The sequence below is a fragment of the Molossus molossus genome, unplaced genomic scaffold (assembly GCF_014108415.1).
Source record: "Molossus molossus isolate mMolMol1 unplaced genomic scaffold, mMolMol1.p scaffold_m16_p_5, whole genome shotgun sequence".
Lineage (NCBI taxonomy): Eukaryota > Metazoa > Chordata > Mammalia > Chiroptera > Molossidae > Molossus > Molossus molossus.
In genome coordinates this window covers 48,020,977-48,038,379 of record NW_023425388.1, presented here as the reverse complement: position 1 = coordinate 48,038,379, position 17,403 = coordinate 48,020,977, and the positions used below count along the sequence as shown (strand labels likewise).

Genomic DNA, 17,403 nt, shown 5'->3' with positions numbered 1-17,403 from the left:
ACCTTTTTCATTTTTCCTAGCATAAATAACATTGGATCATTTGATAGAAAATGTCTAAAATTGAACATTGGTTTAAAAGAAACAAAATTCCAAACTGACATCAAAATGTGACTTTTGGCATTTTATTCAGCATTTATCATTTTAGTGTTTGCTGTCAGTGAGATGTAGGTTTTTCTATTCACATGAGTTTCCCAGACATTGGAAATTTATCCTTTTAATTTTGAAATGTTACTATTTTGAAATAGGGTTGGTGGAGCTTTTTTCTTTGTATATTCATTTGGTTATAACTATTATTTTAGAAGAACAGAAATGCCCTGAAGTGGGAGAGCGAGTGGCTTCCCCCCTCACCAAGTAATCGAAGCTGCTGTCTGCTTTCCTGTGTCTTCCCTCTTCCCTGTTGGCATGTTTTTCCCCGAGAAAATATGCTGTTCTTTGGTCACTGATTGTTCTCTTCTGTGAATGAGAAAGCCAGATAAATAAATTTGTTAAAACTCTGAATAGCCCTGGCCGGTTTGGCTCAGCAGTTAGAGCGTTGGCCTGTGGTCCAGAGAGACCCAAGTTTGGTTCCTGCTAAGGGCATGTACCTTGGTTGCAGTTTGTCCCCGGCCCTGGTCGGTTGTGCAGGTGGCAGCCACTCGATGTATCCCTTTCACGTCGATGTTTCTTTCTCTCTCCCCCCCCCCTTACTCCCTCTCTCTCCCTCCCCCTCTATCTGAACAAAAAATGGAAAAATGTCCTCGGGTGAGGATAAAAAACAAACAAAAAATCTCTGAATAATTTGCTAATAACTAGGCTGAAGTCTGAGGGAGCCCTCTTTCACTAAAGTATATACAAGCTTTAATATATGATTTTTTGTTTGCTTCTTAGTTTTTCTTTTTTATCCTCACCCGAAGACATTTTTCCATTTTTTGTTCAGGTAGAGTGGGAGGGAGGGAGAGGAACAGAGAGAGAGAGAGAAACATCGACGTGAAGGGACACATCGAGTGGCTGCCACCCGCACAACCGACCAGGGCCGGGGACAAACTGCAACCGAGGTACGCGCCCTTAGCGGGAACCGAACCCGGGTCTCTCAGGACCGCAGGCCGACGCTCTAACCGCTGAGCCAAACCGGCCAGAGCCTTAGTTTTTCTTTTTAGAAAAGTGACATGGGCCCTAGCCAGTGTGCCTCAGCGGTTAGAGTGTCAGCCCACGTACCTACGGGTCTTTAGTTTGCTTCTTGGTTAAGGGCAGGTTCGATTCCTGGCCTCATTTGGAGTATGTGCAGGAGGCAACCAATCAATGTGTCTCTCTCACACAGATGTTTTTCTCTCTCTTTCTCCCCTCCCACCCTCCCTTCTACTCTCTCTATAAATGAATGAATGAATGAATGAATGAATGAATGAATGAATGAATGAAAAAATATCCTTAGGTAAGGATTTTTTAAAAAAAGGTGACATGGGCACATAGTGACCTGAAGGTGAGACGTGATTGTGCTAAGTGTGCTCTTCTCACCTTTTGGGTTCTACAGTTTTAGTTCTAGGCCAGCTCTATATGAAGGCAGAGGCAAGAATTCACCATTACCTTTGTTCCTACTTACAAATATTCCTTGATGTTCTACCCTAATAGCAGTATTATTTTAAATTAAAATACAGATTCTTCTGGTTCGGGTAAGTCTTCAGAACTTTAGTATGAATGTTTCATGCATCTGTTTGGAAACAGATGTTGATAGAGACCATAGCGTAGGTATCACCGGCATAGGGAGAGGCCTCCCCAGAGGAAAACCAGCAGCACAGTTTGCCAGTAGAGCGCTAGTAAATTTGTCTTTTCATTTTTCACTTCTAGGCTATCCATCCAGGGTATGGTTTTCTTTCAGAAAACATGGAATTTGCCAAACTATGTAAGCAAGAAGGAATTATTTTTATAGGTCCTTCTTCATCTGCGATTAGAGACATGGGTATAAAGAGGTATGAGTTTATATCTTTTAAATACAATCATGGGGAGGTTGATTTAAATGATTTGTGTTACCTATAATAGACATGTTAATAATACATTTTTGTTGTCATAGGCATAGATTGTTTATCTGCCACTCCAGTAAGCTACAGAAAATATTCAGTTATTTAATATTTGTAATCAATATGCTAATTCTTTTCAGGGGATAAAAACAAGGGAGGATGAGCTACTACATGAAAAACTGGATTGAGGGAAATGAACAGATATTTTAATATTTGTTATTTCAGACTGTAGTTCTTTAGGTATGGGATATTTTCTTTAAAAGTTTCATTATAATACAGATGATGTATTATAGAATTGTACAGCTGAAACCTATATAATTTTATTAACCAATGTCACCCCAATCAATTCAATAAAAAAGAAAAAATTTTTTAATTAAAATAAAATAAAAAGTTCTATTATATTTTATAGACTGAGCTGTATTTGTTCCTCTTGTATGAAGTATTTCATGGAATTTGGGTATCTCGGGTTTTTGCTATTCTAAAGTACATCCAAATCCATAATGGCTGCTGCTGGAGTACCTATTGTGGAAGGTTATCATGGCGAGGACCAAACAGACCAGTGCCTGAGAGAGCATGCTGGAAGAATCGGTTACCCTGTCATGATTAAAGCCGTCCGTGGTGGAGGAGGGAAAGTAAGATTGTGCGCGCTCATGTTTTCATTTCAGGCTAGTCTTCTTTGTTTTATTTATGTTGTAGTCATAACTATCTTTCCATCTTAGGGTATGAGGATCGCTAGATCTGAGAAAGAGTTTCAGGAGCAGTTAGAATCAGCACGGAGGGAAGCTAAGAAATCTTTCAATGATGAGGCTATGCTGATTGAGAAGTTTGTGGTCACACCAAGGTGGGTTTAGCTTTCCTTTCTGATTCAGACTTTTTTTTTAAATTATAAAAGAAATGCATGCACAATATATAAAATACAAAGTTCTAATAGTATATAAGTACATAGTTCTCCAATCTCACCCCTGTTGTACCCACTTTAATAGTATGGCATACATACTTCCAGGTATTTTCTATGTAAATAGAAACATTTATACATATACAAACAGAATACAACATACATAGAAAAGGACTGAATAGAATCTTATATAATTTTATATGCTAATATATCAGACATCTTTCCATGCCAGTAAATATAGATCTACCTCATTCTTTTTATTGATCTTAATGGTTCCATGATATTGATATGCCATTAATTCATTCAATCCATTACTTTTTGATAGAATTTAGGGTCTTTTTAGAATAAAAAAAAATTCTTGTAAGAAATTAAGCTGTATTTTACAGAACTCCATAAATATCAGTTGAGATGCTCAGGAAATGGAAATAATTACCTAATTGAAGTATAGTTGTAAGTAATGTGTTAACAAGTAACACTAACGGCTCACACTTCTGTAGCACTTGCTATCTGCCAGATTCAAAGGACTGTCCGTATACTAACTAATCTTGCTGTCCTAATTCTAATCTGATTCTTGCAAGAACCCCTTTAGATGGGTACTGTTCCCATTTTGCAGGTGAGGATATTGGGCAACAGAGTAGTCACATCACATAACTTGCCTGAGTTCTTCCAGCTAAGAAGTAGTGAAGCTTAGATTTTAGCCCAGGCAGTTCGACTCCAAAATTCACACTGTAAGCCACTGCACTAAACTGTTTCTCCAGGTACCACAATAACAAATGCCATGTAAATATCCAATTTTTTTCTTTTTTTTGCTGGACTTTTCTTTTCATGCCTGTTGCTTAAAATAAGGTATTTATTATAATCTTTCTGTTTCATAGGCTTTGGGTATGAGGTGATTTATATAGATATAGATGTAGATACAGGTGTAGATAGATATAGATGTAGCTATAGATATCCTGTATGTCAAGTGACTTAAAAAAGAATAACTCATTTAGAAACCATGACCAGAGAGGGATTTACCTTGAAGGTAAGGAGCTGAACTTCAGGCCCTTCCCTTGCATGAACCTCTTCTAAATTCCTGTACCTAATTTTGTATTTTTTTTTTTTTTTTTTTTTAGAGAGAGAAGAAGGGAGGGAGAGATAAAAACATTGATGTGAGAGAGAAACATTGATCGGCTGCCTGCTGCACACCCCCTACTGGGAATTGAGCCTGCATTCTGGGTATGTGCCCAACCAGGAATTGAACCAGGACCTCTCAGTCCCTGGGACAATGTTCAATCTACTGAGCCACACCAGCCGGGTATAATTTTGTATTCTTTTAAAAGAGGGCCCCCAAATTGTTTTTGTTTCAAACTATACAAACTTAGTACTGTCTCTGAGCATGGCACAGTAAATTTAATTCATTTTGAGTTTGTTTTTAAAAAAAAGTCAGCCTCAAAATTTACCTGTTGATTAGGAGAGCATAACATATGCCACCTGCTAGTGGGAATTAAGGAAAAGACAGGAGATTCTAAGATAAACTAGGGCTCCCTTCCATAATATCTTTCCAAAAGAATAGCTGACTCTCCAAATTAGCTTATTCTTGAGTTAGATTGTAGCGGAGACAGCAGCAGCTAGCTATTTCAGTGACTGTAATTCTGTGCTGCAACATTTTTTGAATCTGTAAATTTTCTTCTTGTGAACTATTAGCTAAATATTACCTCACATTATAATTTATTCCCCCAACAGTTGGGAAGCTCCTGTAATTCCATGCTGTAACATTTTTTGAATCTGTAAATTTTCTTGTGAAATATTAGCTAAATATTACCTCACATTATAATTTATTTCCCCAATAGCTGGGAAGCTCCTGGGAATCAAGAACCTGCTACTATATTTCTTTTTAGTTTTCCCCTATATATTACTACCTGGCATACTACTTTCTTCACGATAGGCATCAATAATATTTTTTTAAATATAGGAGTAATATAAATACATTAAAAATTTTTGGAAAATACAGGAGTTAGAAAACAAAGTCACGCCCTGGCCGGTTTGGCTCAGCGGTTAGAGCGTCGGTCTGCGGTCCGGAGAGACCCGGGTTTGGTTCCCGCTAAGGGTACGTACCTCGGTTGCAGTTTGTCCCCGGCCCTGGTTGGTCGTGAGGGTGGCAGCCACTCGATGTGTCCCTTTCATGTCGATGTTTCTCTCTCTCTCTCTCTGTTCCTCTCTCTCCCTCCCACTCTGCCTGAACAAAAAAAAATGGAAAAATGTCCTCGAGTGAGGATAAAAAAAAAAAGGAGAAAACAAAGTCACTCATAATCTCATTCTACAAGGATTAGCATTTCTATATATTTCTGTGCTGTATTTCCTAGTAATATTTTAATATTATGATAATCGTGCTGTATATACTATGTTACATCCTGCTAAATAGTTACCTGTAGAGTAAATGGAGTGCCAGAAAATTGTCAAGATGGTGCTGGTAACAGAAAAATAGATACCGAGGTGTTTTACAGATCTGATCAGCTATTGCTTTTATTTGAAAGGCTGGAATAGAAAATAGTCTTCAAAGTATACTATTTAGAGAGTAATAAAAGCAACCAGATTCCATCCTCACTTCATAGTCAATATATAATCTAGATGAATTTAAAATGTAAAAAGGAAAATAAAAACTTTAGAACTATTAGAATATATCAAGGTATTTCTAACAGAATCCCGCTGTATCTGCCTGTCTGGCAGACCCCAGCATGGCTAATTGGAGTGGCTAGGATTTCATGCAGTCCTTGTTCTGAGAAAGTGTACTTCAGAACCTCCAAGTTAGGTCAAGCAGCAGAAAAGATCAGTCAGCAAAAGGAAAGTAACACACGTGATTTGATGACTACAGAATCAAAACAGAAAACACAGTTCCTCAATGATCTTCCTTTGCAAGTAGCCAAAGGAAAAACATGTCAAAGTTTTGAGATCTCAGAATAAAAACTCTTCTGGTCTTGGTGTGGCCCCCACATGTTCCTTTCAGAACCGGGAGTCCCTACTCTAGTGTCTTTCCTGGCTCAGCTAAAAGATAAGGGAGAGTCAGTAGAAGTGGTAGAATTTTATAATTGGAATTTGAAAAACAAACTGTGCAGCTTCAACAATGAAAAGAGCTTGGAAGTTGTCACATCTGAAGAGCAAGTAAAAAGCTGAACAGAATGAAAGTCAGTGACTTAGACCCATAAGAGAACTGAGACCACAGGGCAAGCCACTACCCTGAAATCTGGGCAGGCATGTGAATACAGCAAATTACAGCCAAGATCAGCTTATCAGGAGCAGAAGCTGCTGGAGCCATAAACTGGTTAGGAACACTTACATGGGAATTGTTACAAATTATGGGAGGCTGATTGTGGACTAGCTTGATAATGAGAAACTCCTTAAAACCCCAGTGTTAGGGGGACCTCTCAAATTTTCATTCGTTTTATTGCCGGGAACCCCACCAGGTTCTCACAGTGAAAATCTAAGTAAAATTTCTTTAAATTTTGAGTTAGGGAGGGATAGAAAAGTAATCTTTTGAAATAGGCCCAGAGCAGCCTGTTCTCAGAAACAAAGACCAACACAACAAGGGGAACTTTGCCAGACCTTTTCTGCCCTAGGAAAGGGCAGTTAGCCAAGTCTAACCTCTAACCTACCTGTTTTACCTAAGCATGAAGAAAGTTAAGAAACACTTCTGACGCACGGTTAGGCCAGCTAAAGCCCTGAGATGTAATCATAAGACTATAGAATGCTTCCCCTCCCCATATCCTACCATGTCACAGGGCTCTCGTACAATAACAGTGGATTACAACTGAAAGAGCTGCAAGACACAGACTCTGTTTAGGAAGCAGTTCTTGGGGAAGCCCACAGACAACAGGAAAAATCAAAAGTAAAACGAGGACACTAGAGGAAAGTGAAGACCCCGGCACCTACAGGTGCTGCAAACTTGAAACACAACATAGCTCCAAGCCCGAGTAACATTAAACATTAAAGGCCTGTTTACTTCAGTTTCTGGTATGGGAAATGTACATCTGGCTTTATTAATCTATTTATTTATTTATTTATTATTTTAGAGAGAGAGGAAGGGAGAGTGAGAGAGAGAGAGAAACATCAATTGGTTGCCTCCTGCATGCACCTTGACCAGAATTGAATCCACAATGTGGGTATGTGCAAGAGTCGAACCCACCACCTTTTGGTGTATGGGCTGACACTCCAACCAACTGAGCCACCCAGTCAGAACCATCACATCTGGCTTTTAAGAAAAAAATTACAAGTCATGCTCAAAGGCAAGAAAAAGCACAGCTTGAATTGACAAAGCAAGCATCAGAACTAGACCGACATGTGACAAAAATTGGGGGATTATCTATGGAATATAAAGCTACTGGTTAATATGTTCAGGGCTTTAATAGAGCAAGTCAAAAACATACAAGAACAGCCCTGGCCGGTTTGGCTCAGCAGTTAGAGCGTCGGCCCACGGACCAGAGAGTCCCGGGTTCGGTTCCCGCTAAGGGCATGTACCTCGGTTGCGGTTTGTCCCCAGCCCTGGTGGGGGTCATGTGGGTGGCAACTAGTCAATATGTCTCTCTAGCGTCAGTGTTTCTCTCTCTCTCTTCCTCCCTCTCTCCCTCCTGGTCTGTCTGAAGATAAATTCAAAAGTGTCCTTGGGTGAGGATTAAAAAAAAAAAAATGCAAGAACAGCTGGGTAAAGTAAGCAAAGAGATGAAAATTTAAGAAAAAAATCAAAAGAAAATACCAGAAATAAAAAAACATTATAACAGAAATGAAGAATGCATTTGATAGACTCATTCATAAACTGGACACAGCTGAAGAAAGAACCTGTGACCTTGGCCATGTGTCATTGGAAACTTCCCAAACAAATAGAGAAATAAGAATGAAAACAAATACAACATAACTGAACTATCCAAGAACTGTGGCACAGTTTAAAAATGTGTAATATGTGCTTATTTGAATACAAGAAGAAAAGAAAGAAAGAAAGAAAGAAAGAAAGAAAGAAAGAAAGAAAGAAAGAAAGAAAGAACTATTTCAAGTAATAATGGCCAAAACTTTTCCGAAAATTAATGACAGACACTGAACTACAGAACCAAGAAACTCAGAGGACCGCAAACAGGATAAATATCAAAGAAATTTAAAAATTATATTCAAACTTCAGGAAAACAAAGAAAAATAGGACATCTTGGGAAAAGCCAGGGCAGGGAAAACACCTCCCTATAGTATATCAGACTACTCACAGAAACCATGCAAGCAAGAACGGAGTGGAGTGAAATATATATAGTGATTAAGGAAAAAACACAAACCTAGAATTCTGTATGCAATAAAATTATGCTTCAGACATGAAGGATAAATAAAGATGTCCTCAGACAAACAAAATGGAGGGAATTTGTAACCAGCAGACTTGCTTTGCAAAAAATGATAAGTTCTTCAGAGAGAAGGAAAATGAGACAGGTTAGAAAATCAGATCTAATAAAGAAAGAAAGAACATTAGAGAAGGAATAAATAAAGGTAAAAATCTCTTATTCTTTGATCTCACAATTAGCAATTTGCTCAAAATAAGAAGAAGAATGTATTTGGTGATGATAGCTTAAGGATGAATTAATAGAGGAGGCAAATCCAGAAGGAAGAAATCAGCTCCAATTGTGTTGGACAGGAGGGAAAATTTTCAAATGGAACATCCAATAGAAATGATATATCAAGAAAACAAATTCTATGGGGTTTCCTCAAAAAATTAAAAATGGAATTGTTTGACCCAGCAATCCCACTTCTTAGAGTATAACCTAAAAAAATCAAAACACCAATCAGAAAGAATATATGCACCCATATGTTCATAGCTGCATTATTTGCAATAGCTAAGATTTGGAAACAGCCCAAATGCCCATGAGTAGATAAAAAAAAAAAAAAAGCTGAGGTACATGTGCACAATAGAACACTATGCAGCTGTAAAAAAAGAAGGATCTCTTACCCTTTGAGACAGCATGTATGGACCTGGAGATTATTATGCTAAGTGAAATAAGCCAGTCAGAGAAAGACAAATATCACATGATCTCACTTATTTGTAGAATCTAATGAAAAAAATAAAATGACCAACAAAATAAGTTCCAAGGTATGGAGGCATGGAACACAGTGAAATATCTCAGAGGGGCAGGGATGAGAAGAGATAAACCAAAGATCTTATATATTTACATACATAGCCCATGACACAGATGACAGTATGGCAAAGACCTGGTGAGGAAGGCAGAGTAGGGGCTGGGCAAAGGTGAGTAAAGGGGTGGAGGATGGGAGATACCTGTAATACAGTCAACAATTATATATATATATATGAAGTACTTCATTTGGTGAACAGAAAGAAACAGCTCTGAGTCACCGTGCTGAACAGTACATTTATAAGACTTCTTGGTGGTTTTTTTTGTTTGTTTCTTTTATTTTTTTTAAGGTTTTTTTAATTGATTTTTTTTTAGAGAGAGAGGAACATCAATTCAAGAGCGACGCATCAGTTGGCTGCCTCCTGCATGCCCCCTACTGGGGATCAAGCCCGAAACTCTGGCATGTGCTTTGACCGGGAATTGAACTGGCAACGTTTCGGTGCACAGGATGATGCCCAACCAACTGAGCCAGGGCCGACTTCCTGGGTTTTTTCAATTTTCTTCTATGTTTGACAATTTTTGTTTTAAAAAAATCAATAGGGAAAACATTTGCTGATTACTCATTTCCATATTATGGTGGTGAATATGTGACGTGAACTACAGTGTGAATATAACAAAATAAACCTACTGAGAAGAATGCTTTGTTGTATTCACCAGATGGTCTGTGTTAGCCTTGGTTTCATAAGTGTTATGTGCATTTACTCTTAATATGATTTCTCATAATTTTACTATTTTATCCTCAACATTTAGTGACATTTTTTGTTTTTTATTATTTAATGTTAGTATAGTCTTAAAAACACATGAGCCATATTAATTTATTTCTTAACATTTTAATATTCAATCTGCCATAGCTTATAAAATCTGACTGTAAGAGTTGATTTTTAAAATATCCTGATCATAAAAGTGTTTTCATTGGCTTTTTGAGGATATATGAAATAACACTATGACTTAAAATTTTTAAAGAATCAGATTTACCAGTATTTCCCTTAACAATTTGTACTTTTTGTACTTTGCCTCTACTGAGGTCATAAATATAGTCTCCTGTGTTTCTGTCTTTTCTTCTTTCCCAGTTATTTCATTTTTTTTCTTTAATGTTCATCTAATAAATGGAAAGTTTTTCATTGGTTGTTTATAAGGTTTACTATAGTTTCGTTTCTAAATTCATATCCTCTATTTTGAGGTTAAAATATTCCATCTTACTTAAAATAAAAATAGAGGAATCCTGGTCACCTTGGCCAGTAGTTTGGCTTATTGAATGTGATATGTGTCGTTCTTAACAAAGTGTAGTAAGTAACATGAGTGTTTGCTTTTAAATAGGCATGTAGAAGTGCAGGTGTTTGGTGATCACTATGGCAATGCTGTGTACTTGTTTGAAAGAGACTGTAGTGTACAGAGGAGGCATCAGAAGATCATTGAGGAAGCCCCAGGGGTAAGAACTTTGTAAGAAGTTTGTAAGCTTCTCTATCATGGAAACACTAGTCACTCTGATTTTCACTTCAGAAATCTGTGAAGCTAGTGTCTCCCCAAAAATCCTGCTGAACAGCCACTTCCAGTAGTAGTATAAGGATAAGGTCCCACACAATGTGGAGATGAGGAGGGGTTGCGGTTCTGTGGCTACCATACGGAGGACACAACAGGGCTGTGTTCCTTCTGCATAGTTTCCAAGATACTCTCCTAGGATCCAAGGCTCTGACTTAGAGTAAGCAGCTGTATAATGTTTCCATGCAGATTTTAAATTGTAATTGACCAGAATGTTTAAAGAATGGAATGATCTGGTTAATGGAATGTATTTTCTATGAAGAAGACTTGTGTTTTTTTGTTGTTTTTTTCATCCTCACCTGAGGACATTTTTCCTTTTTTTTTGTTCAGATAGAGTGAGAGGGAGAGAGAGAGAGAGAAACATCGATATGAAAGGGACACATCGAGTGGTTGCCACCCGCACAACCCAACCAGGGCTGGGGACAAACTGCAACTGAGGTACGTGCCCTTAGTGGGAACCGAACCCAGGTCTCTCTGGACTGCAGGCCGACGCTCTAACCGCTGAGCCAAACCGGTTAGGGCAAGAAGACTTGTTTTAACTGCTGTTTAAGGTTTTCCTAAAATATATTAGTCATCATCCTACCATATTGTAGAGGAAAGAGATTTGCTCTTGTTTGACAGATTTTGCCCCCTCAGAATTGTTTATATCTCTTCAAGCCTACCTCTTGAGTGGCTTAGATTGTTATCTGAGTCAAGGCCTGCTCTTGGTTTTACTTATTTTGGGGTTTATATTTCTTTGTAGCCTGTTACTGCCACAGGCTCCTTTTTTTGTTCAAGGGTATATACAGTAGTAGTCCCTCCTTATCTATATTTTCAGTTACCCATGGCCAGTTGTGGTTTGAAAATATTAAATAAAAAATTCCAAAAATAAAATTTCATAAAATTTATGGGTTTTTTTGTTTGTTTTGTTTTTTATCCTCACCCGAGGACATTTTCCATTTTTTGTTCAGATAGAGTGGGAGGGAGGGAGGGAGGGAGGGAGGGAGAGAGAGAGAGAGAGAAACAGAAACATCGTCATGAAAGGGACACATCGAGTGGCCACCACCCACGCAACCCAAACAGGGCAGGAGACAAACTGCAACCGAGGTACATGCCCTTAGTGGGAACTGAACCCAGGTCTCTCTGGACCGCAGGCCAACGCTCTAACCGCTGAGCCAAACCGGCCAGGCATAAAATTTATGTTTTAAATTGCACACCATTCTGAATAGTGTGATGAAATCTTATGCCATCCCACCCAGGATGTGAATCATCTCTTTGTCCAGCATATCCACGCTGTGTAGGCTAGCCCACCTGTTAGTTACTTAGTATTTGTCTTAGTTGTGGAATCGACTACCACATGACTTGTGTTCAGGTAACCCTTATTTTATTTAATAATAGCTCCAGCCCTTGCTGGTTTGGCTCAGCGGTTGGAGCGTCGGCCTGCGGTATAGAGAGACCCGGGTTCGGTTCCCGCTAAGGGCACGTACCTCGGTTGCAGTTTGTCCCCGGCCCTGGTTGGTCGTGCGGGTGGCGGCCACTCGATGTGTCCCTTCACATCGATGTTTCTCTCTCTCTCTTCCTCTCTCCCCCTCCCGCTCTATCTCAACAAAAAATGGAAAAATGTCCTCGGGTGAGAATAAAAAAAATAAAATAAAAAAATAATAGCTCCAAAGTGCAAGAGTAGTGATGCTGGCAATTTGGATATGCCAAAGAGAAGCTATAATTGCTTCTTTTAAGTGAAAAGGTGTGTATGTACAGGAAAACATACATAAGGTTTGGTACTATCTGTGGTTTCAGGCTTCCACTGGAGATCTTTTTTCTTTCTTTCTTTTTTAAATACTTTCTTGAGTTCGGAGAGGAAGGGAGAGACAGAAACATTGATAGGTTGCCTCCACACGCACCCTGACCAGAGATTGAACCCACCACCTTTCAGAGTCCAGGCGAGGCTCCAACCAACTGAGCCACACCGTCCAGGGCTCCACTGAAGATCTTGGAGCATATCTCCGTGGATAAGGGGGGACTACCATGCATATTTTTATCAGTGTGTAGTTTTATCAGGTCAGGGATATGAGATTTCTGGTTAATCAGTTTGTTATTCTCATATTAAAATTTTAATTTCTGTTGCAGAGTATAGTATACCTTTTGAAGTAAATGTCAACAATAATTTCAGTAAAGCCTTATTTTCAACAGCGACTGCTTAAATATATATCTATAGAACACAGTTTTTAAAATGTTCAAAGCTTTGCCGATTTATTGACATACATTTCTTTTTTTGAACCTTTCTTATTAACTTGGAATTTCAAGCTAATAAATGTACCACATTCCAAGGTAATTATTGTGCACATGACCAGATTGTTTTATCATTTTAAAATAGGGAGTGTTCAAAGTTTTTATATTGCTACATTTCATTTTAAGTAGACATATAGTTATAAAAGCTGTTATGTAGGGACAGAGACAAAGGTATGTCATGCTGAGGAATATCTGTACTTCATAGAAATTACAAGCAGAACCATTAAACTTTGGTATTTTGACAGTTAAACCATTAGCTGTTTAACAGTATTATGACAGCCTTTATCTTTATTATTACCTCTTTAATGCAATATTTGATACACAGAGATATAATATTGAATCTTAATGGAAATTTCTAGTGGGGCAAGGTACTAATGGACATTTATTTAAATATTTTTTTCATAGCCTGGTATTAAACCTGAAGTAAGAAAAAAGCTTGGAGAAGCTGCAGTCAGAGCTGCTAAAGCTGTAAATTATATTGGAGCAGGTATGTTAAGTTTGTTTCTCTTAAAAGAAAAGGAGAAACAAAAATGTATTTATATTTCAGAGACAAAAGAAACATATGTCTTTTACATGGTGGCTTTCAAACTTTTTTGACCAGATCTACGGGGAAAAAAATACATTTTATCTTGAGACCCCTTATATACACATGTATTTGTATTTATATTCGTATATGTTTGAAAAAAAGCTTTTACTAAATAATGCTTATCCTAATATGTATAATGCTGTTACATATTTTCTATCTTATTTTAAATTAAAATTACTAAATTGAATTTTTAGATTAATACAGTTTATTTTTTACAACAGTTTTAGGTTCACAGCAAAACTGAGCAGGAAGTACAGAGATTTTCCCATTGACCCCTGTGCCCCACAGATAGCCTCCCCCACTGCCAACATTCCACATTAGAGTGGTGCATTTTTTATCATCAGTAAACTTACACTGACACATCATTATCACTCAGAGAACATGGTTCACATTGGGGTTCATTCTTGATGTTATACATTCTGAATTTGGACAATTATATAATGACATGTATCTACCATTATAGTATCATACAAAAAGAATGGTTTACTTTTGTTTTTTTGTTGTTGTTTTTGTTTTTTTTGCTTAGGTGGGATGGGATGTCTGGAGGGGGCTGGAATTGTATATTTGTCTTCCCCCAGTTATATTAATTAGGCTTTGAGAAAACCTCAGTAGTTTAGGTTCTGATAAAATAGTTTTTCTTAAAGGCAGATCTTAAGAACAGAATTCTGGCATACTTCAAAGAGTTTCTTTTCCCCTCCATTGCTGGAGACTCGGGAATTTTTTTCCAATATTCACTGATGACCTGGTAGAGCTCCTGGATATAAATATCACAAAAGTGTGGGGTCCCCCAATGACTAGATTCCCCTTGGAATTTTTAATTCTGAGCCTCCAGCAATTCATCAATTATCCAGGTTTCCCTGCTCTGGTACTTGTTTCTGCAGAGGATTTTTGCTGATAGGTTTCTGCTCTGTAAATTGTGAATCTCTGTCTGTCTTTCCAGTTTTGGGGGTACTGGTTTGCCCTGTGACCTCACATCTCTGGCTCTAAGAAGAGTTGTTGATTCTTCAGTTTGTTCAGCTTTTTATTTGTCAAGATGGAATGGTAACTTCTAAGTTCATTATGTGCTGGGCCAGAAACTTAGAAACCTTCACTTAATTTTTACAATCCACTAATGAATTGTGATCCACAGTTTGAAAAAAAGTTTTAAACTACTGTTGACTCTTGAAGAGCACAGGGATTAGGGGCATTGACCCCACATGCGGTCGAAAATCCACGTATAACTTTTGATTCCCCTAAAACTTAACTGCTAACTACTGTTGACTGAAAGCCTTATTGATAACATAACAGTCGATTGACACATATTTTGTATGTTATATGTATTAATTACTGTATTCTTACAATAAAGTACACTACAGAAAAGAGAATGTTATTAAGTAAATCATAAGGAAGAGAAAATACATTTACAGTACTGTACTGTATTTATCGACACTGTAAGTTTACAACTGTTTACAAAATGGGTCCTCTTTCTGTCAGTGCCTACATCAATAGTGTCTTATGTGATACAGAACACTAGATGTTATACATATTACTAACACTAGACATCAAAAATGAAAAGATAATTTGAAAAAGAAATTCAGCCCTGGCCGGTTTGGCTCAGTGATTAGAGCATCAGCCTGCAGATCAAAGAGTCTCGGGTTCTATTCTAGTCAAGTGTGTGTACCTCAGTTGCAGTTCTGTCTCTGGCCCTGGTCAGGGTCATGCAGGAGGCAACCAATCAACGTGTCTCTCTCACATCGATATCTGCCCCTCCCCCATTCTATCTGAAGATAAATGGAAAAATATCCTTGGGTGAGGATTATTTTTTTTAAAAAATCAAATTTATTTACAGTTATTGTATTGATAACAAAGCAGCAGCAATACGATTGCTTTAGAGTAGCCTAGAGTAGTTGATATGATTGTTTCACAGTAGTCTAGCCTATATACAGATGAATGGATCATAACATTTTTATGGCATACCGTAGTATAGTCATATTTGTAATACAGTATTGGAAACACTGTTACTCTTTTAACAACCACTTGCCTGTGATAATAGGCTGATATACAGTTTCTGCAATAAAGGGAAAGAGGCATACTGTACAGTAATGTAATTTTTGAAAATTAAGTTAATTTAAAAATTATATTAAATATCACTCACCTATGCCTATGTAAATATAGGCTATCAGCTTTAATATAAGTCTTGCACATAATGTTCTACATGATGAATACTTAGGCAATGATGATGATGCCACAAAAATGTCATGTACACTTACTAGATTTTCAAAGTGAACCATCATAAAGGTCTTCATCCTTGTCATCTTCACATTGAATAGCTGAGGAGGAAGAGGAAGTGTTGGTCTTGCTGTCTCAGGGATAGAAGAGGTGGAGGAAGTGGAAGGAGAGGCAGGAGAAGTAGGCACACTCAGTGTAACTTTATGGAAATACGTCATAATTTCTGCTTGACTTTTTTGCTTTTTCATTTCTCTAAAAATGTTTCTATATAGTGCCAATCCTTCTTCACCATTTGCTTTCATTTCAGTGCCCATATACTAGAAGGGTCCATGTTATAAAAGAAATCAAAAGCAGTCTTGAATAATTGAAACCCTTCTGCCATATTGTCTAGTGTCAATTGTTTTCTGGCTCTGCTTCTTCTACATCTTCTTCCTCATCGCCTGGCACTGGTTCAGAAGCACTCCTGTCCATCAAGTCATCTTCTGTTCATTCCTCTGGTGTGGTGTCTGTTAGCTCTTGAGTGTCTCCAAGATCCATATCTAGAAACCCATCATCCCCCACTTTTTTTTTTCCATATCCACAATCCCTCATGATTTTCTTGACTGGCTTTGTCATAAATCCTGTGAAGTCATGCACAATGTCTGGACATGGTTTTCTCCAGCAGGAACTTATTTTTCGGGCTTGATGGTGTCATGGCTTCTTCTGTAACAACAATGGCATCTCCAATGGTATAATCCTTTCAGACTTTCATGATGTTCCCTCTTTCAGGGTTCTCTTCCTAGCATTGTCAATCCCTTCCATAGAGTGCTGTGTGTAATGAGACTTAAAGTTTCTTACAACCCCCTGATTTAGAGGCTGAATTAGAGATATTGTGTTGGGGTCAAATACACCACTTTGATACCTTTGGTATTGAACTCATGGGGTTCCTGGTGCCCAGGGGTATTGTCCAATATCAAAAGAACTTTAAAAGGCAGTAAGGTACTTTCTGACTTCAGGGACAAAGCATCAGTGGAACCAATCCACAGAAGGGGTTCTTATTGTCCAGGTCTTTTACACCAAAAATGGGCAGGTGGAATGTATGTATTCCCTCCAAGGCTGAGGGTTAGCAGCTTTGCAGATCACAGCAGTTAGTCATAAACCAGATTTCATTTGCACAAAACAGTAGAGTTAACCTGTCCCTTCCTGCCTTAAATCCTGGCACTCGCTTCTCTTGCTCACTAAGAAATGTCCTTTGTGGCATATTTTCCCCAGAATAGGGCACTTTCATCTGTGTTAAAAGCCTGTTCAGGCAGGTCTCCTTTCTCCTCAGTGATTTTCTTTTTTTTTTTTATCCTCACTCGAGGACATTTTTCCATTTTTGTTTTAGATAGAGTGGGAGGGAGAGAGAGGAAGAGAGACAGAGAGAAACATTGATGTGAAAGCGACACATCGAGTGGCCACCCCCTGCACAACCGCAACTGGGGCCGGGGACAAACTGCAACCAAGGTACGTGACCTTAGCGGGAACTGAACCCAGGTCTCTCTGGACTGCGGGCCCTAGCCAAACCGGCCAGAGCCTCAGTAATTTTCTTTCTTTTTTTTTTTTTTTATCCTCACCCGAGGACATTTTTCCATTTTTTGTACAGACAGAGTGGGAGGGAGAGAGAGGAAGGAGAGAGAGAGAGAAACATCGATGTGAAAGGAACACATCGAGTGGCTGCCACCCACACGACCAACCAGGGCCGGGGACAAACTGCAACCGAAGTACGTGCCCTTAGCGGGAACCGAACCCGGGTCTCTCCCA

General features: G+C 38.3%; 1 protein-coding gene across 1 annotated transcript in view; it reads left to right on the top strand.

Annotated features, from left to right (window-relative positions):
- Positions 1–17,403, top strand: part of MCCC1 (methylcrotonoyl-CoA carboxylase 1) — a 67,437-nt gene that overhangs the window by 16,320 nt on the left and 33,714 nt on the right. The window contains exons 5-9 of the mRNA XM_036243384.1: positions 1,822–1,943; positions 2,476–2,623; positions 2,711–2,832; positions 10,338–10,449; positions 13,233–13,314. Of these exons, the coding sequence (XP_036099277.1) occupies positions 1,822–1,943; positions 2,476–2,623; positions 2,711–2,832; positions 10,338–10,449; positions 13,233–13,314 (586 nt within the window). The remainder of the gene's footprint in view (positions 1–1,821; positions 1,944–2,475; positions 2,624–2,710; positions 2,833–10,337; positions 10,450–13,232; positions 13,315–17,403) is intronic.